Source organism: Pseudopipra pipra, chromosome 1 (assembly GCF_036250125.1).
Source record: "Pseudopipra pipra isolate bDixPip1 chromosome 1, bDixPip1.hap1, whole genome shotgun sequence".
In the NCBI taxonomy this organism is placed as follows: Eukaryota; Metazoa; Chordata; class Aves; order Passeriformes; family Pipridae; genus Pseudopipra; species Pseudopipra pipra.
In genome coordinates, this window is record NC_087549.1 from 149,378,991 (window position 1) to 149,403,437 (window position 24,447).

General features: G+C 40.5%; 1 protein-coding gene and 1 long non-coding RNA gene across 2 annotated transcripts in view; one reads left to right on the forward strand and one right to left on the reverse strand.

The window, feature by feature from the left end:
* PRKAG2 (protein kinase AMP-activated non-catalytic subunit gamma 2) overlaps positions 1 to 17,706 on the forward strand; it is a 48,766-nt gene extending 31,060 nt beyond the window's left edge. The window contains exons 3-12 of the mRNA XM_064638595.1: positions 1,372 to 1,453; positions 2,975 to 3,033; positions 5,123 to 5,168; positions 5,925 to 5,979; positions 7,413 to 7,539; positions 8,247 to 8,412; positions 8,743 to 8,780; positions 11,568 to 11,714; positions 13,723 to 13,816; positions 16,584 to 17,706. Of these exons, the coding sequence (XP_064494665.1) occupies positions 1,372 to 1,453; positions 2,975 to 3,033; positions 5,123 to 5,168; positions 5,925 to 5,979; positions 7,413 to 7,539; positions 8,247 to 8,412; positions 8,743 to 8,780; positions 11,568 to 11,714; positions 13,723 to 13,816; positions 16,584 to 16,615 (846 nt within the window). The 3' untranslated portion in view covers positions 16,616 to 17,706. The remainder of the gene's footprint in view (positions 1 to 1,371; positions 1,454 to 2,974; positions 3,034 to 5,122; positions 5,169 to 5,924; positions 5,980 to 7,412; positions 7,540 to 8,246; positions 8,413 to 8,742; positions 8,781 to 11,567; positions 11,715 to 13,722; positions 13,817 to 16,583) is intronic.
* A 1,328-nt stretch (positions 17,707 to 19,034) lies between these two features.
* Positions 19,035 to 24,436, reverse strand: LOC135404069 (uncharacterized). Its single transcript, XR_010425579.1, has 2 exons — positions 21,457 to 24,436; positions 19,035 to 19,431 (listed from the first exon to the last, which is right to left on the reverse strand). It is a non-coding gene; the product is annotated as an uncharacterized LOC135404069 (long non-coding RNA).
* Positions 24,437 to 24,447: the final 11 nt, after the last annotated feature.

The window sequence follows — 24,447 nt, forward strand, 5'->3', positions numbered from 1 at the left end:
GAATTTTGTCGTGTTTGTTTAGCCCAACTCCTCCTTGTGTCATCAAGGTGGCTGAACACCTCTGGGACCTTTCTGTTTAACCATTTTCTAGATGAATACTGTGGTGTGTATCTTAGTCTTACTTCTGGTCCTGTTTTTTTGTTGTTGTTGTTGTTTCCCCCTCCCATGGCTTCTTCAGTTTCAATGCAGTTTAGGGGTGGTGGTTGTTAAGGAGATCGTTATTCTTGTTCATTGTTGATATTGCAGAGGCATCTCTGAATTCAGGAGGCAGCTTTGAGAGCTGTCATCTGCTGATGTTTGGAGGGTAGATTTGCTTCTCATGGTCAGAGAGAGCAGTCAGGCTGTGTAGAGGTAGCAAGAAATATGGATTGTTACCTACGTTTTTTTTTGCCCCTACTTCTTTGGATGCTGATTCCATTGACTGCGAAGCCCCTTTATTCCTTAATCTGTTGTGGAGAGGAGCCCCTTGGCACATAATTTAAAGCAGACACTTAAGATACCACTGTGTAATCATGGTCTGTTAAGCAACTGCAATTGCTACTTCTGTGTTCTTTGGACTGAGGACCAATTCCATGGATATAGAAAAATAGATTGATTATGTCCTAGTTTTGTGCCAGGTTAAGACCTGGACAAGAACCATCAATTCTTCATTGTGTTTTCCCTAGGAAGACTATTTAGGGGTGTAGGCAGGACAGGAAGAATATTATGCTTGAACATATCACCAAGAGATCAGGAATTTGAGGTGCACTAAAGCCTGAGTTCTTCATGCTTCAGAGAACCAGTGTTGACAGGGAAGTTTTTCTTTTCAGAAGAGCACCACAACCTTGTAACTTCTGATTCAGAAATTAAGGAGAGTTAATTAATTAAGAAATGAAATTACTTGGTTGATTTCTTGAGCAGCAAAACAAGCCAGCTAATCCTTTTAACTTTCAGTCGTATTTAAAATAATCAGGCAATTCCTTTTAATTTGTAAAAACCAAGACTCTGAGAGCTGGAGGGGACATTGTTTCAGTCTCTTTTTTTTTTTTTTGACAACTTGCTGTAGTGAACATTGACTGGAGTGTAGCACAGTCTTCAGGTGTTAAACTAAAGCCACTCTCTATGGAGATATCGGAGACTTTCATCTCGAATGTTCCTGTAATAAAAGAAATATAAATCTGGTTTTGCTAAGCTTTTTTCTAGCTTTTTACCATTTTGAAAGTAAAAGGCTTAAGGCTTTTGTTTGCCCTGTGTGGTTTATGTTCTGTTTTGAATACCAGGTACCTGCTTATGCCGCCTTTTTTTTTCCTAGTGAAAGGGGAAACCCTTCTGCTGGTGTCTGGCAAAGACAAGGCAAAGATTTGTTTAGTTGTTCTTTGGTTTTTCTTGCAGGTAAAGAAAGCCTTTTTTGCCTTGGTGGCAAATGGTGTGAGAGCAGCTCCACTGTGGGAGAGTAAAAAACAGAGTTTTGTAGGTAAGTAGTTCTGACATTATTCAGAATTACTTGAATTTCCAAGGTGCTTTATTGTTGCTGAAGGTGTTCTGGGGCTGGCCATCATCCAACATCCTGGAGAGGCAATGGCAAAGAGGGTTTCTTTTTCCTCCTGAGGAGTGAAATATTGCCAGCTTTCATAGTGTTGCTGTGCTTTGAGAATCACGATGGTTCTTTTAGGTCCCAACCTTCTGAAATTTCATCTCTAATATGTGCACTTCACTGTGTATTTAAAAATAAAGGTGATGGTCACAAAAAGGAAATTAGAAAATTATAACTGTAAAGAGAATAATTTCATTTTGCAGTATCATGATATGGGTGCTGTCCAAGCCTATTCCTGTATGTGCTCAATAAGCTGCACTGAGGAATCTTTAAATACCAGAACTAATATTGAATGTTACAGGTATGTCCCATACTGGGAGAAAAGCATTAGATCCACGTATTGCTTTTCTTAAAAATCGTGTCAATAATTGCCACAACAATAGTCTGCCAAAACTAGATCTCTGTTGCAGTTAGAAAATGGGGTCACAGTGGCAATTACAAATAGTATTATATGTACTTGTGACCTGGAATGTAGGGTGAGGATTCTTGGAAGTGAATGGTAGATGCTTAATAAAGCATTTGTTAAAATATTTTAAATCCAAGTGAGGAGGGGCAGTAGTTTCCTGCAATACACCACAGGAGTGCTGTGTCTGCCATATTTAATTTCATTTCATATTCTATCTGTAACTAAGCTCTAGTGATTTAAAGCTGACCTTCAGATTAGTTTTTCCCTTCCCCATTTCTTAGTTTCTTCAGTTTAGATGTAAGAGTAGTAAACAGTGGAGCATCTTCTCAAATCTAGAAGTTGAAAGCTCAAAAAAGATAAATATTTTAAAGTAACTAAACTAATCATCAGTATTATATTACCTAGTTTGGTGTTGATGCTTGAAATACATATACTATGGGTGTACTATATTTCTTTTAAAAGTCACATTTCAATACAGACATTGAGGATTACCATGGAAATGACTGAACTTCTTTAATAGGTAATATTTAATAAAAATGGATTATACTGTTCCTTCATTTGAGTCTAAGACTCTGCTTGATTTGGCAAGTACATAATGAGAGTGTGTCTTCAAAAAGAAAATGGAAGGCAAGGATAGTTCTCCAGCCTTTAAAGATGTTCTAACCCCCCTCTTTTCTTTTTACTCTTTTGGAGATGGATGTTGTCTGAATTCAAGGGCGTTTTTTGAGTCAGATTGGAAGTGAGAAGCACATGGGTTATAATTTTGAATATTAATTCAGGCATGTGTTTTGATTCTGAAATAATGTGTCAGTGTGAAAGTGGACAGACATAGTTTTGGAATTCTACTGTTAAGTATTCCAATACAAATAGAATGTTACATGGATTTAATGTTTATTAAATTATATGTTGTGAGTATAAATAGAGAAAATAGCTGAAAGTTCTGTATGTTAAATGTCTATCTAAATACCTTTTTTTTTATGTATTACTTGTTACAGGAATGTTAACAATTACAGATTTCATTAACATACTACATAGATACTATAAGTCTCCAATGGTAAGTATGATGTTAAGCTATAATTTGGTCATTTGCCATACAGTACAGAGACTGAAATATCAAACTGAAAGATTTATGATGATTGTCATTATTATTTAAGTCTTTGAAAGTTTAGATATATTGGGGGAATGCTCACTGTGGTTTTGGGGTTTTTTTGAGAGAAAAGATGTCTGTGTGTGCAAGGTTACAGAATGATGTCTGGCTACCTGAGTTCAGCTCCCAGCTTTAGCCACGAGCATCCTGAGCTTGGGCAGGTAACATAACCTGTCTGCTTCAGTTACACTTGCATAAATATGAGGAATTCCCTTACTGAGTGCCACCTCTTATGATGTTTTATGTGGTGTTTGCCTTAATGAGCCTTCCCTTTGAATGCGAGGCTCCTCTTAGTGTTGCAACTAATGAATTGGGATTCATTAGGGATGAATTGGGATGAAGGACCTGGCTTAGCACACTTACTAGAAACTTGATGTGATATAAAAAGTGTGAGGGACAATACCTGATTAGTAATCACTGTATTTATTTGTGTTCAGGTTGTTTCAAAGCACATACCTCAAAAGTAACCAGAGCTCTTGAAAAATGGCAAATATCAACCAAATCCACTTGGGGAGGATATCTTGACATTACATGTAAAAGTTCATTATATGTAAAAATCAAGTGTATAGCTATGTGTGGTTCACATGTTGATAAAATCATCTTTGTCTCACAACTATGATGGAGCTATTCCAAAAGGAGTGTGTGGAGTTAAGCAGGATGCTGCTTGCAGAGGCTTGGATGCTTTAAAAAATTACTGTTCCTGGAGTGATGGTGTGGAATAAACAAGTTAAACTAGTTAAAATATATGCAAATATTTTAGTTATGTGGCTGAATTGCACAATCAGTTGGAGATCTGTTGGCTTCAATTAACTGTAATTTAAAATTCCCATTGGCAGTCAGTTGATGAAATTCTCTAGCTTGCATGTTCATACAAACATTTACATCCCTTTCTTGTTCCTGTCAAATCACAATTCCCCCCCTACCAATTAGAACATATGTACGATGTTTTACTAGCTAAAAAAATCAAGAACAGTTGGATGAAGCAGACATCTGATACATTTGCCTTCTCAAAGCTCATGTTAATTTTTAAAATTTATAGTGAAATTCTTGTCAGATGCCAATAGTGTGTTGCACTGTCCTTTTTTCTTGTTAAAAAATTCTTTTTTTCTCCCTGGGGATTTACAAAGGGTGGAGGAAGAAGCAAATAAAAAGTGGTAACTGGTAACTTCTTAAAAATGGTTTCTATATTGCAGTGACACTCAACCTCAACACTACGGATTTTCCCATGTAACTTTACCTAAGGTCTGACTGTTGTCACTCATTTATATTGTTTAACATTCTATTCCATGTATTCTGCTTAAAATGGCAGCAGGAAGGAGGAATAGCTGAGAAGAGACAATATTTGACTTAAGTGATTGATGCAGCCTTCCGTAAGAAAAATAAGTAAATTAACGTTCCATCAGGGAATGCTCCAGTCTTAATAGGTGAAATTATGCTGAAAATGTAATTATTTAAATATTTTAATAATTGTTGCTAAATGCATCACAACACATACAGTGTGAAGCACGTTGTTATTCATGTAATAGGTAATACCCTCAATTGATTGATGAGGAAGATCCAGGTAGTTCCTCCATAAAGAGGTGCTCTTGCTTGTTAGTAATTAAGTAAAATTAATCTGTTAGCATTAAGCAGTCAAGTGATCAGGGCAAGCTTTTTGCTGGTGTGGGTGTGTGAGGAATCACCAGAGGGTTTACTCTGGATAACTGTTTTAAGGTGAGATAAATTGCTGAGGGGATGCCTTTGAGTCCAAAAGAGACCTGGACTACAAACCTTGGCCGGCATAAGGTCTTTCTGTCCCCCAGAATGATAGGTCCTGGATGGTACTGTGCACTGAGCAGGGTTGCACCCTTTCTTCTTGTTATTGCCAGGAAATGTTGTTTTGGACTGTTCTTACTCTGTTCTATTATAAGCAGTGAAATAAAAGAAAATTGTTTGGATGTTTATAATGTTAATGTGGATTTAAAATTCAAGCTAAACTTCCCTCTCCTCATTGTAGGTTCAGATTTATGAATTGGAGGAGCACAAGATAGAAACCTGGAGGGGTGAGAATATTTACTACTTGATAATTTACTTGATAATTTACTATTTCCACTATTTCAGCATAGTGAATTTTCAATTAATCATAGACTTAGCTTGTCTCTCTCCACATACCCTTTAGTGAAAGCAGAAATAGTAAATGCTTCTGTTTTGGCTCCTGCTGCTTACTTTTCTATCTGAAATAGCACATGAACTGGTGATCTGGGCTGTATAATACTTTGTCCCTTGTTCTTGGTTAGCACCAACTTGCTCTTTAAGAAAGAAAAACAACCTGGAGTAAGGCAGCATGTGTGGGATATTGGAATGGGAATGTACCTGAGACAGGATAGGTGGAGTGAACTGATGGGTGAGCAGGAAGCTCTGCCTGAGGGAGCTGCAACTAGAAATTCATGCAATGTATGGGTGTGAACACAAGTGCTGAATGCAGGGAGGCAGCTTTATGTTAAAAAATAGACTGTCTGGCATGAAATAATTCATGGAGGTACCCTGTGCAGCAGAGCCTCACAGAACCAACCGAGGAAAGGATTATTTGCTGCAATTGCAGTGACCCCTGGTGGTGTTCAGCTTAGTGCTGCTTTTAAAATTTGTCTTTTTAATTTCAATATAGGGGCATGTGCATAAGTGGTAGAATAACTAAGATAACTGTGCATATTGCTGTTTGTCCTCCACTTAATTTTGTACGAATGAGTTCATAAAATGCTTTCATAAAATGGAATGGTTTTGTGTGAAGTGGTAACAGTCTATTAATTTTCTATCCCCAGAGCTTTATTTACAAGAGACATTTAAACCTTTAGTGAACATTTCCCCAGATGCAAGGTAGGATTTCACTGTTCAGTCTGCTTCACTTGAAATACATTAACTCCATCTCAGCACTGAATTTAAGCTTCTTTACATAATAAGAAACAATTTAGATTGTAAACTAGAGTACAGTAATGAAGGACTGTCTTTTAATATAATCAAGGAGATGTGAGAGCTTTTTTTATTGTGAGTGAGGACTTTTTTGATTATCCAAAGAAGTGAATTTTTAATTGAACTTTTGCCTTTTTTTGGCATAACTGTTCTGGTAAATGAACTAGACATGGGTCAAAATTAATTGCCCCAAAACATGCAAAAAAGGCAATATGATGACACTTAAGCTACCCTGTAAGTCCTATTTATTTCAGAAAAATCAAAAATTGTAGAGAGCCTTTCAGCTGTCTTGTTCTCAGCAATCACAGGAATTGAAGACTTAAAAGTACTTTTCAAGGCAAGTAACTTTCCTTAACTAAAGGAAAGACAATATCTTTGTGGTTTGTTCTGCTCTACTGCAAGGTTGTGTTTCTTAAAATATAAGTGACTTTCCTTTTCTTCTTGATGAAAGTTGAAAGAAATACTTTTTAAACTATCATTATGCCTTATTTACCAAATGTAACTTGAGAGAGAGCTTTGGTTGATCAGTTATGTCTTGAGTGCTACTTAATCCCTGAAGTGGAGGGTGAAGTTCTGGTTCTTGCTTTCAGTTTGTGGACTAGTCTACTGATTATCTCAGAGGTAATGATGTGCTATATCTTCAGCAGAATTACCATTAAGTCACAAATAAGTCATTCAGTTAAGTAGCAGAGGATGTAGTTTGAAAGGTAGCTGGTTGCAAAGAATATTGTTAAGACAGCAAAACAGTACAATTGTTTTCAGTCCAAGGTGCAGCAAGAGAAGTCTTGCAATGAAGAAGATGCAGTAAGACATTTATAAAAGATTGAGGTGCATTAATTACAAGACCTCTCTGTTTTTCACTGTTTGTCTCAAAAATACCCATTCTGAGTGCTGGGATACTGTGGGCACAAAACCAGTTTGCACATGTGAAGAAGTCTTTCCACTATACTTTATACCACAAAAAATCAATTTCCATCACATTTCCTTACTGGTTTTAGATGTCCATGAGCATGTTGTTATTAATGTTTTTTACCAGCTGCAAAAGTTAATTTGAAATCCCTTAACTTCTGTTTTCTGTAACATTATAGATAATGCAAATAATTACTCATCACATGGGCTTCATGGGGAGTTTGTAAACATATATTTATAATCTATAATATTTATACATTTGTAAGTATATATTTCCATTACATTTACATTTTTATATATTTACACATATGTTTATATTTTTATTAAAAATATATATTTATAAATATATAAAAATGTATATGTATATATCACTTGGCATTGCTCATTGTCAGCTAGAAATCATTAAAAAAATAAAATGTTTTTCTCCTCAGCCTTTTTGATGCTGTATATTCGTTGATCAAAAACAAAATCCACAGATTGCCAGTTATAGATCCAGTCAGTGGAAATGCACTTTATATACTTACCCATAAAAGAATCCTCAAGTTCCTCCAGCTTTTTGTAAGTATTTCGAGCTATGCTGTACTTAATTGATTCTCCCCCAGTAGACATCTAATATAATTAAGTAATTTAAGTCCTGGTGCAGAAACTTCTTGATAAACTTCTATATTCATTGTGTCCATGCATATCTTTTCTTGATAACAGAGAAATTAGAGAAATTAAAGATTGATGCAGGACCTGTACTTTATCTTTACTTTGTTTTAACCCTTTAATGAAACCTGAACACCAAGGACTTGTCTATTGGAGTAACTTGCTGTCCCTTCTGGAACGTCTTCTCAGCTTCAGAACCTTGTTTACATGAAAAAAAGATTTAACTGTCTCCCAGAGATGAGATTGACATTACTCCCTGTAGTAGTGTTAGTCACAGGAATGAACAAGAGGCCAAACACAGCGAGGAGAGTTCAGAACAAACATTCAGCTTAATCTTGTGCTGCCTCCTCTCTCCAATTTTAGTGGGAATGCCACAGCTTAGGATCTACAGCTCTTAGCGATGGGTTATTACCAGAAAAAATAAGCAAAAAACTTAGTTACATACTCTTAATTTAGAGCTGCTTTGAACAGAAACTCTGAGGTCAGAGCTTGTTTGAGCTTTACATTAATCTGGTAGCAGGTTCCTGCAGTGGTCTGTAACCATCACTTGGAGTCTGCAGATGGATGAGTGAACACAGACAACTACACTGTAAACACATTCCTTCTGACTTTCCTAGATGTCAGAGATGCCAAAGCCTGCCTTTATGAAGAAGAATCTGGATGAACTTGGGATAGGAACGTATCACAACATTGCCTTCATACATCCAGACACTCCTATCATTAAAGCCTTGAATATATTTGTAGACAGAAGGATATCGGCGTTACCTGTTGTGGATGAGTCAGGTGCGTGCTGGGGCTCCTGTGCACAAGTGTGGTAAAATAAATCGTGCTGAACCCTGGGCTGGTGTTGGGGTGGGGGGAGAAGACAAGAAAGAGTAAAAAAAAAGTAATCAAAAATGCATGGGGGAAGAATGGGAATATAAAGAAATACTTATGCAAGATGTAGGTTGGTAGTCTTGGAAGAACCTCATCATTTAGTAGATTGTTTGTTGCGGGTTTTTTTTTCAGTCTTTTTCTGTGTAATTATAACGTAACAAATGAAAGCAGGAAGGAAGAAAACTGATTTTGCATTTTAAGCACTTTGTTAACTTTTGGTTTTCTTTTTTTCTTTAGGAAAAGTTGTAGATATTTATTCCAAATTTGATGTAATAGTAAGTATATCTCTTAAATTCTATTAAATATTTTATATGCAGTAAGCAATTGCACGTGAATTTGTTAATATGACAGTTTTAGTTATTTTGTTCCTTAGGCTGTAATTAACAAACTGAATGAAACAGATTCAGTTCACTCTGCACAGCATTTTTTTAATTCCTACTTTTTATTTAAGTTATTCTTAGTAATACTATTTGCAGACAAGCATCGACTGTTCTGGATGTTACCCAAAATTAGATCTGGCTGTACTCTTACAAAAAGAGGGCGTAATCCAGAGAGGGGAATCAAAGCTGGTGAAAGGGCTGGAAGGAGTGTCCTACAAGGAATGGCTGAGGACTCCGAGTTTGTCTCGTGGGGATAAAAGGAGATGAGGGGCAACGACCTCATTGCTCTTGTGGCTTCCTGAGGAAGGAGGGTGGAGAGTGAGGTGGTCATCTCTTTTCCCTGATATCTGGTGACAGGACATGTGGGAATGGTTCAGAGCTGCACCAGGGGAGGTTTAGGTTGGCCATTAGGAAGCATTTCTTTACCAAGAGGGTGGTTGAACACTGGGAGAGGTTTGCTATGAGGTGGTCGATGCCCCAGTCCTGGCAATGTTAAGAAGGCCTTGGGACTTAATAATATGCTTCAGCTTTTGATCCTCCCTGAAGTGTCAGGCCATTGGACCAGAGGGTCGTTGTAGGTCCCTTACAACTGTTCTGTTCTTTTTGTGTTTGTTTCTATTTTTGAGCAAGGATTTTCTTTTTCCAGCTGCTGCCATTCCGCAGTCTGTTTTCAAAGAGAATGCAGATTTCTCTGTGCAGTTTGAGCACTTTGCACAGCTTGACTTTCTCAGTGAGCTAAAAGCTACTTGGCCCACTCCTTTGTGGGTTTCTGACTCCAGAACATTGCATCTGTATTCCTTCTGGTTTAGATCTAATCCAGGACTCTGTTTCTGGCTTTCCCTCAGTACTGCAGCAGCATAGTCAGATTCATGCCATGGTTTGCCAGCCTTGGAGAGCAAGAGCTCTTCTATTCTCATGGCTTTCGGAAACTTGAAAAATATGTTTATTTCTTTTTTACCCCTGTCCCCTCCCATCTGTTTGCACCTGCCTTGTAATTGCAGCATCTGACAGCTACATTATTTTTTAGGGATTTCAGTGCCCAGGTTGCCTATTCCACCAACCAGCTGAGCTAATGAAGAATCCAGATATCTGAAACGTTGCCTAGAATGCCTTCAGTAATATGGACAATAGTCCCAAATGGAAATGCTTTAAGCTTATAAATATCTCTGGCTGCAAACGGTGCTCTTAATACTGAAAACTTCGTGATGTCACTGCTCTTACCTGTCATTTCTTGGCATTTGTCTTTGTTCTTTGGGATTCTCTGCTGTGTAAGATCCTGTTCTGCCATAAAAGCTGGTCAGGGAATAGGCAGTAGCTGTAGAGAGGACAATCTGACATTTCAAAGACAATGAAATTTCACAGTTGGTGGGTTCAGCGGTTCAGTTTATTTTGTAACTGTGTTACACTTTGAGGCAGGACATGTTTCCCTTATTTCCCATTCTTTTTCAGAAAGACACCAAAAGTAAGAGGGTTCCCTATGTTTTTCACTTCTTTTCTCATTTTAAGTGATGAGGCAACAAAAATTAATAGGATTTTTAGATATGTTGGATCATATCTTTGGAAGAAATGTGTTTAGGGATCAGGAAAAAAAAACCCCATGCTACAAAACAGCTTTATATTACACTAGTTATTGTATGTAGGGTAACTTCAGTTTGCAGAGGCTTTTTAAGTTTTCCCAATGTCCTTCATTAGGACTTAGTTAAATGAGTTAACCAAAACTGCTTTTATCTTCATGGGCATCTCAAACCTGTCTTGTCATGCTCAGTGTAATTCAATCAAGAAATTTGACCAATCACAGTATATTCTAGCCAAAAATTAATTCAATTTTATTGCTTGGTCCAGTGTTTTCATTTTAAAGGTCTCTCTTTGTTCTTCCTCCAGTGCCTCAGTAGCAAAATCAGTAGGCCAGGGTGTGCCAACGGTAGCAAAATACCACTATGGTCTCACCTACACAGAAAGCTTTTGCAGGTCTGGACAGAGTTCTCTCACTGCAGGCATGGTCCTGTTCTTAAAATGAGAGTTGAGAATGTCAGCTTTCAGGTTCTTTTAACCTCTTACTTTTAGTGGTGGTGATGGGTTTTCGTTTATATTATTCTTATAGTACTTATTAAAATACACCCAGGCACACAAATTGTCATCGAGTGACAGTGCCAGCTGAGTCCAGGAGAGGGAGTTTGAGCCCGTAAATTAGAAAGGTGAAGAATTAATTTGCTCTCTTAGATCTCAGTCACTAAGATCTATGCCATGGGTGGTGTTCAGAGCAGTTGGTTTCTTCCCCTGTCGTGTGAAGAATAAGCAACAAAAACCTCCTGTATATTCTGTGTAGGCTAAAATCTAAAAAAATTCACCTTTACATTTTCTACTCATGGCAAAAGCAGGGTGAGTGACACCAAGCCAAAGACCAGATAGCACAGTAAGGAGGTTTTCATTGGCCTAATGGCTATCACCAAACAGTTTTATCAATTAATCCAGTCTGTCATACGTTGTTTACCATAATTGCATGCTTGACAGTTCCCAGAAACTGAAGCCAAAAAGCATCTGCTTTGTGTAATATATGACTTGGAAGAGACTCAATTTACTTTAGAAATGTGTATCTACTTGACGCCAAAATATTTACTTTACTGAGTACTTTATTACTAAGTGCTGAGGTGCCTGATGGGCCTTGGGTTTGTTTTTTTCCAGAATCTTGCTGCTGAAAAAACGTATAATAACCTAGATATCACGGTGACACAAGCCCTACAGCACCGCTCTCAGTATTTTGAAGGTGTTGTAAAGTGTAGTATGCTGGAAACACTGGAGACCATTGTGGATAGAATAGTGAAGGCTGAGGTGAGTCCCTTCACTAGAAGTTAAAAGTTGTATTACTAAACTAATAAATAGTAAAAATTTATCCTTTCTAAATTGTTATGATTACCGGTGAAAGTTGTTTGTTTTTTTTAATAACTGCATGTGATAGATGTCAGTTTGCTTTACAGACTTAGATGCCTATGGGGATGTGCAAAGTATTTTACAGTGTATCTGTAATAATATTCAGCTATTTGCATTTCTTTTTTTTACATTACCTGAACTGAATGCAAAGCGTTTTTGGAGGAAACAAGTTTCTTCCAACCCTGCCATAAGTTTTGCAGACAAATAATGTGTTAAACTCCAGTTTATAGCTTGGCTCTGGGAATTTGTTGGGTACAATTAGTTGATGCATATGGAATCCTGCACTGCTCTCATGGAAATGCTGGGAAACAGGTCCAGAAAATAAATGCTTGTAAGAAGTCTTCGGTAACTGCTCTTGTAAACTATTTATCTGTGCTATCCACTCTTTTGGTGCTGTTTATCTTTCTTGTTACTACTGGAAACTTTCTTATTCATGGAGGTGAATAAGTATATGGGTCTTCCTCCCCTGTATTACCAGTTTCAGTTGTCTCTGAGATGTCATCAGCAATATTTATATACTTTAAGTTCTTCAATTACAAGATTTGTTTATTTTTCCATCTTCAGGGCTGTAACCAGACATGTAATTGATATGAGGAAAACTTCCACTTTGTTACAGCCACTTAGAACGTCCATTAGGCCATTTTTACTTGTAGCTTTCTGCATTTGCTTGAGCTTCCTCCTGAAAGGGAATAATTTTAGCTTTGCTGATATACAGATTTCAATTTTGGATTATTTTATTACTATCTTAAGAAGCTTTACATGTTTGGGTTTGAAGAACAACTCCTACCCTCTGGTTCAGTCTAAACACAGTGAGATTACATGTAAAAATGAGTCAGTCAAAACTACAAGCTAATTTTAGCTGCCAGACAAGTGCTTGGTCTTACTGGAAATTAAAGAAATTAAACAATTACATTGTCCCTTTTTCTTGAATTCATTACACCAAGACAGGAATAAAATTATTAAATACATGCATATACAAAAATTAATAAACGCATCTACAATATCACCAACTTTGTTTATCAAAAAAGAAAACACAATAATATTTTCTCTCAGCTTAATAGTGAAGAGAGATAATTCACTTGGGTAACAGGAAACATGTAGTAGGCTCTCAACTTCAGACTTTTTTTAGGATCTCTTACTTAGGAGCTGGTTCAGCTGTGATGTTTAGGTTGTACAACGCCGTGCCCAGTTGCAGCAGGCTCTGGTGCCAGGACTGGAATTAGGGCACTCTCCTGGTTCTGCAGTGGCCTTTCACTGCTGTGGCCTGTTCTCAGGATAAGCCTCAGGATACAGGAGTATCCACCTACTTTCCCTACAGTTGGGACAGAAGTTTTGTCACAATCTGTTGAAAATAAATTCCTTTAAAACCAGTCTGGCTCTCAGTTTCAATTGTGTAGCCCTATGAGAAAAATTAAGTTTAAACCAACTCAGGCAACAAATTTTAGTGCTGTGCCTCTCTCTACTGAGAAAGACAGAAACTATTTTTCAGAAGGAAGCCTCATTTTATTACTGTATTTTATTTTTTGAGATCACAGGCTGAGTTGGGCAAAGCCTGTAAGCTGGGGAAAAGTGCTTGATGAGAGTGCCACTTTTTGAGAGCAGAAGTGTTTTCAAGACCTAGATCTTGACTTACCTGTCAGTTTATCTGATTTTGTTTCCATGTGATACAGCTGTGTGCTTTTTAAACATGCACTGTTTTCATTTATGTAGGGCAAGCATGTTTGTTTTGCCATGAAGGAAGGAATTGGTATTGCTAACATTTTGAACCATTTGGGGTTGGGTTTTTTTTCTACTTGTCTTGGTACTGCTTTACTTTAGGGGTTTTTTTTTGTTTGTTTGTTTTTTTCTTTGCTTTGGCTATTACTTTAAGTCAGGTACATGTATCTCAAGCTCTCTTCCCTGCTGGCAGGTTCATCGTCTGGTGGTAGTGAATGAAGCCGATAGCATTGTGGGTATCATCTCCCTTTCTGACATCCTACAGGCTTTGGTACTCACACCTGCAGGTATGGATCTATCTGCCCTCTGACCTTTGTCATAAGGCTTTGGTAGTGTGTACACCCCGCTGGCTTTAATTTATTTGACGAAGACATTGATCTTCAACTTCTGTAACTGTTGTGTCATAGTTCTTAAATACATTAATGATTTCTCTTCAGGGAAAAGCTGACAAAGTATTAACTGTCAGTCTCCTGCTCACTGAGGATGGCATGCAGAAGCTTTATGAATGTCCCTGTTGTTCATGTATCGTCTTTTTAGAGGAAAAAAAAAAAAAGGTCTTGATTAATGTTTTAGTAGGATGAAGTTGAAATATATTAGGAAGAAATTCTTTACTGTGAGTGTGGTGAGGCCCTGGCACAGGTTTCCCACAGCAGCTGTGGATGCTCTGTCCATGGAAGTGTTCGAGGCCAGGTTGGATGGGGCTCTGAGCAGCATGGTCTAGTGGAAGGTGTCTCTGCCCATGGCAGGGGGTTGGAACTGGATGATATTTAAGGCCCTTTCCAACCCAGACCATTCTGTGATTCCATGATTCCATGATACAGACAATATCTTCAACAGGGTGCCTTCCCCACCTTCCTGAGCTTCTGTACTCTGGCCAAGTGCTCCTTGTATGGATGCAGCCGTGTTTTCCATGAAGTCTGCAAAAACACCCCCTCAGAGCCCTTCAGTTGTTCAGCTGTGCTGGGTGGTTTGGTTGGCTCAACTTGGGGCAGAGATACAGGTTTATTTCTGCTACTTTTATCTTGGTTCGGGGGGGGGGGCTCATTTAGTTGGTTTTTGTTTGGGTTTGGTTTTAAATTTTGCCAGAGTTCCTAACCTGCTTTATGTTCTTAATTGTAACTTCACTTTGGCCACATAATGACTTCAGTGTCACAAGAACTAAAGCAAAGCCATCTTTTGGCTTTGTGAGGAAGACAAAAAATGTCTTGAGGATTACGATTTTGGTTCAAAAAAAAAAATCAGACTAAATAAATGGAGCTGTATGTGTCCTTCAAATAAGAAAGTCTGAATGTGAGCTTAACTGGGATCTCTTATCTGCCCTGGTAGATAACATAATTATGTTAAAGTGTTTTTTCTCTGTAGGTTTAAAAAAAAAAAGCTAATGTAGCTTGTTAAATAGTAAGATTTTTCCTCTTAAAAGAAGTAATTACTTACACTGCTGGAGGTATTATGTCAGTGCATTTGCTTTCTTTTAATAACCTCGGAGAGCAAGTAACCCAGCTCTCTGTGGAAGGTACTGCTGAGGATGAGAAATCAGCCCAAAGGTCTGGATCAAATGGAATCATGTCCTAGAGAGAGAATGGAGGGGTGTCTGTCTCTTCAAGAGGGAGATATAAAGACAGGCAGCTGGTGTCTCTCCAGGCAGAGAAGGGAGTTTCCTCCATGACTGGAGGGCAGAAGGATCCAAGGAGAGTTGAACTTAATTAGAGCAAAAATTAGGCAGAAAAGATGCATCTGGATATTGACAAACAAGGAGCTTTGTTATACTGGAATTACATGGACACCTACATTGCAACTCTGAACTGATGTAGAAGTGCTCTGTAGTTAATTGAAAAGGACAGTTCCTGCTCCCAGACTGTGGGCTATGCACTGCTGGTGTTAACAGGTGGCAGCACCACACTCTGAGATCTCTGAGCTGCTGTGACTCATTGATCCAACAGGAAACTGAGCCAGCAAAAAAAGCTGCAGTTTTGTCAGCTTGGCACCCTGAGCTGGCTCACAGAACAGTCTGGTATGGGGGTACTGCACAGGGGTTAGAACAACAGAGAGGGCAGGGTTATGCCATGGAAGAGAGGAGGTTAGGGAAGGCATTTTTTGGGAGGAGGTATAGGCATTAGATTGCATTTCCACAGGCAACTGCCCAATTTTAGACTGTGATGTGTCTCATGAAGAGGGGATGTCTGCAATGTAAATCTAGTTTTTAGAGTTTGGAGTGTGATTTAGCTCTTAAAGTGGATGTGTAAGCATACCTAATAAATCATGCCCTAAAAGTGTTAATTTCTCTTCAGAAACTGGAAAGGAAAATTTATTGGCTGGCAGGAATTTAGACCAGCCTATGTCAGGGAAAAAAAATTGCCAGTTGTGATGTGAATACTGGATGTATTTAATGAATCTTTCAGTGTTTGATTATACATTACAAGTAGCAACTCCAAGTTGCTGGCAAGAAATTCTTGCTCTCTAGTGTTGGATGCTGAAGCCAAGCTCACCATGGAGTTCAGTCATTGCCCAGCATGGTTTGAGTACCTGGGGAAGAGGTGAGGTGCTGTACATTCCTGCTGAACAGGTCTCCTGGATCCCTGCTGTCAGCAAAATCTGCCTCTGAGCCAGGAAAAATGGGCCCATCAACACAGTGTACTCAAACTGAATTGTTATACAGTTTATGCTCAAGCAGGGCTTCATTTTTTAGGGCTATTATGGTGATAAGCTTGGCTCTAAGCTGAGGGACAGGTTTGGGCTGTGGCTTTTTCTTTGGGGGGTTTTAAACTACTTTTTTTTGTGCTGGGGAGAGTCTTCAAATGCACTTGGAGTCACCTCCCAGAAGAGTTACTTGGACTTACCAATGAAGTCAGAAGCAATGACGGTCTCAAGGCCTTCGTGGCTCTGTTTCGTGTTGGCATTCAGCAATCCTGCAGGATATTCTTTATAAATGCTACATCCAGGCTTAAGATTTTGGTGACATGGGAAGTTCCAGCATTTGGGGTGAGCAGTGCTTTTCCATAAGCCCCATGCTACGAGCCAAAGGAAGTCACACCTGCTTTCCTCTTCTGTTCACAGGTGCCAAACAGAAGGAGAACGAGAGCGAATGACTGCTGTGAATGTACATGTTTGTAGGAGAACTTGAACAAAGTTTCTGGGTCAAGTTTGTCTCAAGAGCAGTGACTGCAATAGAACAGAGCAGGATGGTTGAGAATGTGTATTGGGACTTAGTGACGGATGATGAGTCTCTTCCCCCAGTGATGTCGCAAAAAAAAAAAAAGCAGCATGACAAAAGCTTATGTTAAAATGTAGGCTCGTATTTCAAAATGTCTTCAAAACATTTGCTGGAAGACTTCACATGATGTCCTTCATTAAAATGCACTGTATTCTGAAACTTTTTCATTTTGTATTTGACAGAAGTCACTGGTCAGCAATGGATATATGTGGCATAAGGCAAGTGTATGGCATATTCATATCATAGTGCCTTATGTCAAAATACAGCAATATGTCATCACTGTTGCCCATCACTGTCAAAGGAAGTGTTGTGCTAAACGAGACACTGTATTTGAATGTGAAAGTCTTTAAACCTAAAACCAAATCAGTTTCAGTTCTCATTAGATTTGTCATAAAAGCTGTAATTTGGGTATCGGTAGACTTCTTTAAAACTTCAATGACAGTTTTGTGTTCAATGTTGCATTCTGAACTGAAATGTAAAACAAGACTGATTTAAAAACAGCTTTATTTATTTTTACTTTCATGACAATTTTTTACACATCTTTGGTGGATAGCTAAAATTTCACCATATCCATTAATAAACTGTTGATTGTTATACAAACAAGTGGGAGATTTTTCTCATTATTTAAAACTTCAGAGTTGCAGAAGCTGTGGCCTGTTGATCAGTCCGTGTTACTTGAGCTGAGGATTTCAGAAGCATGGATTGAAAGTGATCTGTACTGTCATACACAGGCACCACGGAGGAAATGAGGTGCCAGAGGACAATATTTTCATCTGTATTAAAGTGTAAAATGATGTTTGTACAACAAAAACCCAAAACTTTTTATTGTATATGATCTGTACAGAAGCGGAGCAATGAGGAGAGCTGTGGGGTATTTGCTAATGTAAATGTACTGTAAAGTTTGAAGATGAGACTTTTATAACTGTAGATTCTTGTAGATGGAAGAAATTAAACCCTACAACATCAGTTTGGTTTTAGCAGTTCGTGCCAAGTTCTTTCACATGTGTAAATGTACGTGCATTTTGATTAGTGTAAACTATTAGAGGCACTCCTATTTTCCCTGGACTTTAAAGTTGGTTTATGCTAATGGAGTAATGCAGGCAGGACTTTTGTACTGTGTTTCCACCCTGAATACTGCAATGGAATAATGCAGTAAATGGATCCATTATTTTTCCATTTATAAACATTGAGGTAAAAGGTGAACTGTTTTCAGTTTGCTTATAAAATGTGAGGGTTTTAATAGTAATGAAAAACTCTTTCTTTAGAACAATTCCCCTTTCCTATAAGAACTTTAATTTTGAACTAAATGTGAAAAATTTCTTCTTGCAGGTACCTTTCATGTCTAAAAACACTCCTGTAGTACACAATGGAAACTGTTCACTTAGACTTTATCTCACTTTTTTTCTCTGTGAAAAACATTGTCAAGTCTCTTCCAACACCTTTTCTGACTGGGTAAATATTGACTCTGTTCCCTGCAATTCCTGATGGTACTGAATTGGAATAGCTGCTTTGGCCCAAGAGCAGCGACCTCGGGGTCTGGTGCTGTGGTTGCTGCCATCAGAGCTGACATCAGCACATCTCTGATTATCCTTGTGTGGGAGATGGAGTGATTGGTACTAAAAATAGTGGCTCTCATTCTTCCTAGGGTGTGTGGAGGGGATAATTTGTGGTAGATAACTGATTAAGGGTAAGTGGGCAGCAGGGCTCCCTGCAAATGCCACCCAAACCACGTAAAAAGCCAGGATACAGCCCCAGCACAGGCACTGTAGCATCCTCTGGGAGCTGGGATGGCAGGGAGTTGCCTAAATGGATCGCGAGATCTCTCTATCGCTTATTTGCATGAGCATATTCTTCAGCCCTGTATTCAAGGTATTTTTGAAGATAAGGGTTGAACAGCTGGTAGGTACTTGTTTTTATGTATTTTGTAGCACAAAGTCTTCTGGCCCTGTTCCACACAGGCAGCTTTGCATGCAGCAGTAAGCAGAAAGCCAGAATGAATTTGCAGTTTTCAGACAAACATGTACAGACTTCTTATTGTAACGTTATTACAAGTAGTGCTGTTGGCACCTTGTGGACACAGGACTAGCAAAATTACGGACATCAGCCTCCTCGGTGACACAAAACTGTGTTTGGAGAATTTCCCTCCTTACCTTCTGGGATTGGGAGCTGAACTCTGCATTTGTGAGGAGCAGAACCGCAGTGTGACCCCGCAAGCACGAACAAACAGCGGTGTTATCAAAAAGGCACTCGGCTTGTCCTGGCACAAGTGCTGGTGCTGATGCAGTAAACACAGCTAAAGAAAACGTGTCGTTTTTAATACAGATCAGTTTTCTACAGAACTAGAGAAATGCTTGTTCCAGCATAAGGGAGGGGCAGGAGTAAGTAAATGAGGGTAGAGAACGGAGGGGTGACTCAGCAGTGCTGCTGCATATTCCAGATTAAAGGGACAGCGCAACTAAAGCTTCGGTCCAGGACTCTTCACGTGGCTTGTGAGAGGCCCCAGCCATGGAAAAGAGTTAATAAAATGTCATTAAACTCCAGTTCTTGCACATTTTTCCCTCTGGACAGGCAGCAAGCAGTACCTATAGATCTGAGACCACTGCGACAGCTCCAGGTGCTCCCTTTCTTTCCACAGACAGGACCATGCTGCAGATGGAGGTGGCAGAACTGTCCCCCATGACTCCTGAAAGCCTGTTCAATAGGGCAGACGAAGAAATAGATTCTATTTTAATCAGCAGAACTGTAAAACACATCATCGATTCCTGTGCTTCCCTGTGCATTTCCTTGCCCAGCAAGAGCTGTTTGTGAAAGATAATTATTCTGAAGGGCTCCTTGGTCTGGGAAGGGTTTTTACCTACTCTGGATATTTTTAACTCTTTAGGTGTAAGAAAATGTTTCTTAGTAGACTTCAGCCCTCAGTATTTTTCAGTATCTAGAGATGCTCTGAAATAACTGAGGAAAAATGACCCTTTGTTGGCATTGATCACTTGACTGATGAAAACATTTTCCTGTTATACTTTTGTAATGCTTCAGTTAAAAGGTCCAAGATCAGACAATATTTGCTATTTACTGAACTGAACTCCAATCATTGTGTATCCGAGGCCTATTCATCTCCTTTTTCTAAGGAATACTGTTCTGCTGGGAACGTTTGGGTAACACAGAAAGAACCAGCCTCTCTTTGTGAGGCCTGAGCTCTTGTCCTCATGACAGACAGGAGGAATCTGACTGAAGTGGTTCCAAGACTGCACACTGAGAACACTCCTTGCCATTTTCAGAGGGACCATAGGGTAAGTTGGAGTTTTGGTCCAAGCAGCAGTGAAACCACGTGTGTTTAATCCTGTCTCACGGCAGGCTCTGTAACTGCTCACACTGAGCTCTCCAGTCAGCTTTAGAATAACCAGTTTACTTCCAAAGTATCTGTGAACTTTCACCCATATTGAACACTTATTAAGGGTAATTTCCAGAGGAAAATGCCATTCTGAATAATTTAATATTACCCTTGTACCCACATAATGTATTTATGCAAAAAGAATGTTCTGCAGACACTGCTCTTTGCTCTTCACTTCAGGTCTTAATTTAAATGTGGTTTTGAAAGTCACTTTCTTAGTACCCATTTGTTTTCTGGTGCTTGCAGTCAGACCTGTTCCTGCTGAAGTGAATGGGAAAAGGTGACCTGTACTCATACATCAAACTTATTCCTTCAGAAAGTATGGAACGTGTCCCTGCCAGCTGCACACCAGGACCTGTACGGCATCAGTGTCAGTAGCCCCTGTGAACTGAATTTGTTCCTTAATTTGCTTCTACTAACATTTTGCCAGTGTTTCCATCTGAATACTGGAAAGTATGGTGATGGAAAAGGCAGGAGGGGCAGGAACAAGTGTAAGGCTGGACTGAACCTCTGCAGGCCGCAAGGGCTGTGCTGTGCCTGTGGGAGCACGCCCAGCGCAAACACTGGACACACTTCAAAAAACCTCCTCGTGAAGGTCCTGGTTTGCTGAAGGACAGAGCAGGTAATTGTGCTGATAATTGCTGTTACAGGAATTGAAGGTACAAGTCAGAGCTGTTCTGCATTTGGGAGATGAGTAGCTGGGTGTTTGATTAGCATAAAAATACTTGACTGTTGAGTTTGCTACATGAAATTCATCGTGGTTTTTCCTCCATCATGGAACAGCAGACATAGGAAACAAAAGAAAGTCATGTTCCTTTTTTCCAGCCTCCCTCAACACCTTGTTCCTGCAGACGGTTCTTGCAGTTCTCCCTTGTGGTATCTCCTCTTTCAGACCTGTGGCCATACCTGCTGTGTTGCATTCACTGACCATATTGTTGGCTCATTTACAACAACATTAATGCCATTTATCATCTGAACTGATCCAAAGGCTATGTTTGATTTGAAGGAGTATCTGGTAAAGGCCTGGAGTGCAGGCAGTGCACAGCACACGTCACTTTGTCCCAAAGTTCTCTGAACTCCTTTGTAGTTCACACAACTTGCAAACACTACAGGCACGAAGAGGCTACAGCAGGACCAGGGAATGTACAGGCAAAAGACCTAATCCCTAATGGTCCTGATGCTATGGAATGCTGCACTGGGAAAACAGAGCCTGAACATCACACTTGGATTGTTATAGGGGGAGGGAATTTCAGCGAAGGGCCACTTAGTGTGTGAGGCTGCTCAGCCCTAAATATATAAACAGTAAGAGTTCAAATAATGCAAAATACCTGGATTAGACATTCTCAGCCACAGGTGCACTCTCCCTCTACACCAGAGCACTCCAGGAATTGTTTAAGCTTCACCTGGGCAGGAGAAATGCAACAACAGCCTTACTATGATCCAGATCCTCTCGTCTTTGCTTAAGCTGCTGCTTGAGTAGCTGTGTCCCAGAGTGCTCCCAAAGGCCATCAGCAGTGTCACCCAGTCCTAGAGCATGGAAAAACAAACCAGTTCCCTGAAAACTCTATATCTGCCTGTATTTGAGTGTCACAGTCAAGATAGAACAAAGCATTTGCGTGATTCTGATGGAGTAAGGATTGTTAGCCAGTTCCTTGCAAAGAAACAGTGGAAGAAAAGAAAGTTAAAAGGTTGTCTTCAAATTTAAAACAAACCCATGCCCAGAAAGGATGAGTTCTGTGTTCCTGCTGCAGCACAGGCTGACAAGCAAGGCGTTATCCTAAGGTGAGACAACTCCATTGCAATCTGAGGCAAGAAATAAAGCCAATAAAGGCAGGGGGAGTGGAAACCCTGCAGTAGTGAACTCCCCCAAATGAACACAGAGGGAGCAGGTGCAGGTTAACAGAAACAAGATGGATAAATAGACAAGGGTCCAAAAGGTGAATGGGATAAGAAAAAGAGAGTAAGGGGAGAGACCTCATCAAAAGAAGTGGGGTGTCATGGAAGGAGCAAAACCAGAAACTCTTACAAACAAAAAAAATACTGATGCTCACCAGCATGGAGGGGTATGAATGTATATTCTGAAAATGCAAATTATGTTTCACCAGAGTAAAAAGCACAGTGCCAAAATACTACAGGCAAGTAATAACTGTAAGGAGATGGAACTACTACAAACTTCACCTATTTTTCCAAATCCATGTATGTCATTGGAACGTAATTCTTATCTCAGTTCTCTCAGTCCTCTGGCTCAGTAAATAGCCCAAATTTTGGACTCACATTCCAGAGGGAGTGAGTGCAAAGATGATGGCACAGCTGCAGGGCTACACAAGGGATGGTCCTGCGGGATTATGGGTGCTGCAATTCTTGTCCTTTATAAACACTTCTGTCTTTTAAAACACACAAAGCAAAAAGGGATGTGGTGATGTACATCAGGCAGGGCTTTCCCTCTGCACCTCCTGGAGAGCTTTGAACAGTATCCCTGTTCACAAAAGCTGGATTTCCATAGGCTACTCTTTTTCTGCTGGCCCACCAAATCCCACCATATCATGGGATTGCAGCAATCCCTACGGTGGGATGCTCTAGGTCTGTGATGAAGTGGGAATCTACTGCAGAGAGGCTGGACATGGAGGAGCACACAGAGTTACATCCACCGCAGACATCACTGACAAAGTACATAAACCCCATGTTTTCTCATGAAATAACTAGCCTTCCATCATGTCCCTATTCACTGAAGGCTGTTATCCCTGCTGTCTCGCAGGTTACCAGCACTTATCCTGTAAAACCCCATAATCCAGGACATGAAGGGTATAATTACGCTATCCCAAAAAATGTAGGTATCTCCTAAAAGCCTGTCTGATCCTTCAGAAGCAAGTCACTTTTGTGTACAAATGGCTTTCTTTTGCTTTAGTTCCCTGCCCTCTCAGCAGGTTAGATGAGAACACTAGTACTGGGAATGGGTGGTTAGGATCAGGGAGAAGCCAATCCATCTCCCTGAACATCATCCAGCTGTTAGGCTGTTTTAGCTGTACCCTGGCATAGTTGCATGTTAAGTACCACTGTACCCCAAAAAGGAGAAGCTGCCCATAAAGAAAATTACTTCTAACTATTGTTCATTTTTCAAGAAAATGTGGAAAGGGTGCATATTTACCAAAAGTGTTCAAAATCAGAAGCAGAGGGAGGAAAAGACAACTTCACCGTTCACTGTGTCTTTCTCCCGTAAATTCTACATCCATTAAGTGCTATAGTCACCTCTTTTCAAAGTGAAAAACTCTCCGCTGCTTGGATCTCACAGTTAACCACTCCCAACCCCTCAAACACCTCCTCCCCCCTCCCTTATATGCCATTCCCAGCACTTTATCTATGCTGGGATTACATGGTTCCCCCAAAATTCTCTGCGTGCACAGGGAACGCTTTGTGGAGGCACCGCAATGGTTTTAAACAAACGCCAAATCCCGGGATGGGGAGCCACCCTTCCCGGGACGGGCGGCATCCTTGGAGCCCGCGGGGCTCCGGGAAACGAAGCGCACGGAGGAGCAGCGCCTGATCCCATTCCCGGGAGAGGAGCCCCCTAGGATGGGGACAGGGATGAGGATGGGGATAGGGACGGGGACAAAGATGGGGACGGTGTCGGCATGGGGACAGGCACGGGGATGAGGACGGGACTGGGATGGAGATGAGGACGGGGTCGGGGATGGGGACGGTAATGGGAACGGGGATGGGGACAGGGACAGAGTTGAGGATAGGGATGGGGACTGGATTGGGACGGGAATTGGAATGGGGCGGGGTCAGCGATGGGGACGGGGATAGGGACAGGGATAGGGACGGGACGGGGAAAAGGACAAGGATGGGAATGGGGACGGGGACAGGAATGGGAAAGGGGATGTGGACAGGGATAGGGAAGGGGACGGGTACGGGGATAGGGATGAGGACGGGAACTGGGACAGGGATAGGGATGGGGATGTGGTTGGGATGGGGACGGGATTGCGATAAGGACGGGGACAGGGATGGGGACGGGGCTACGATGAGGACAAGCAGAGAGGTAGGGATAGGGATGGGGACAGCGATAGGGATGGGGATAGGGACGGGAAGGGGAACGAGGACTGGGACAGGCACAGGGGTAGGGATGGAGATAGTAATGGGGACAGAGATGGGTACAGGCATGGGAACGGGGACAGGCACAGGGATGGGGATAAGGACGGACACAGGTTTGGGTTTGGGGCCGCTCCCGGGGCGGCGCGCGCAGGACGCACCAACCGCCTCGCGCCGCGCGCGCACGCGCGCGCAGGGCCCTCACGCGCTCCCCCCCTCTCCCCCCCCCCGCG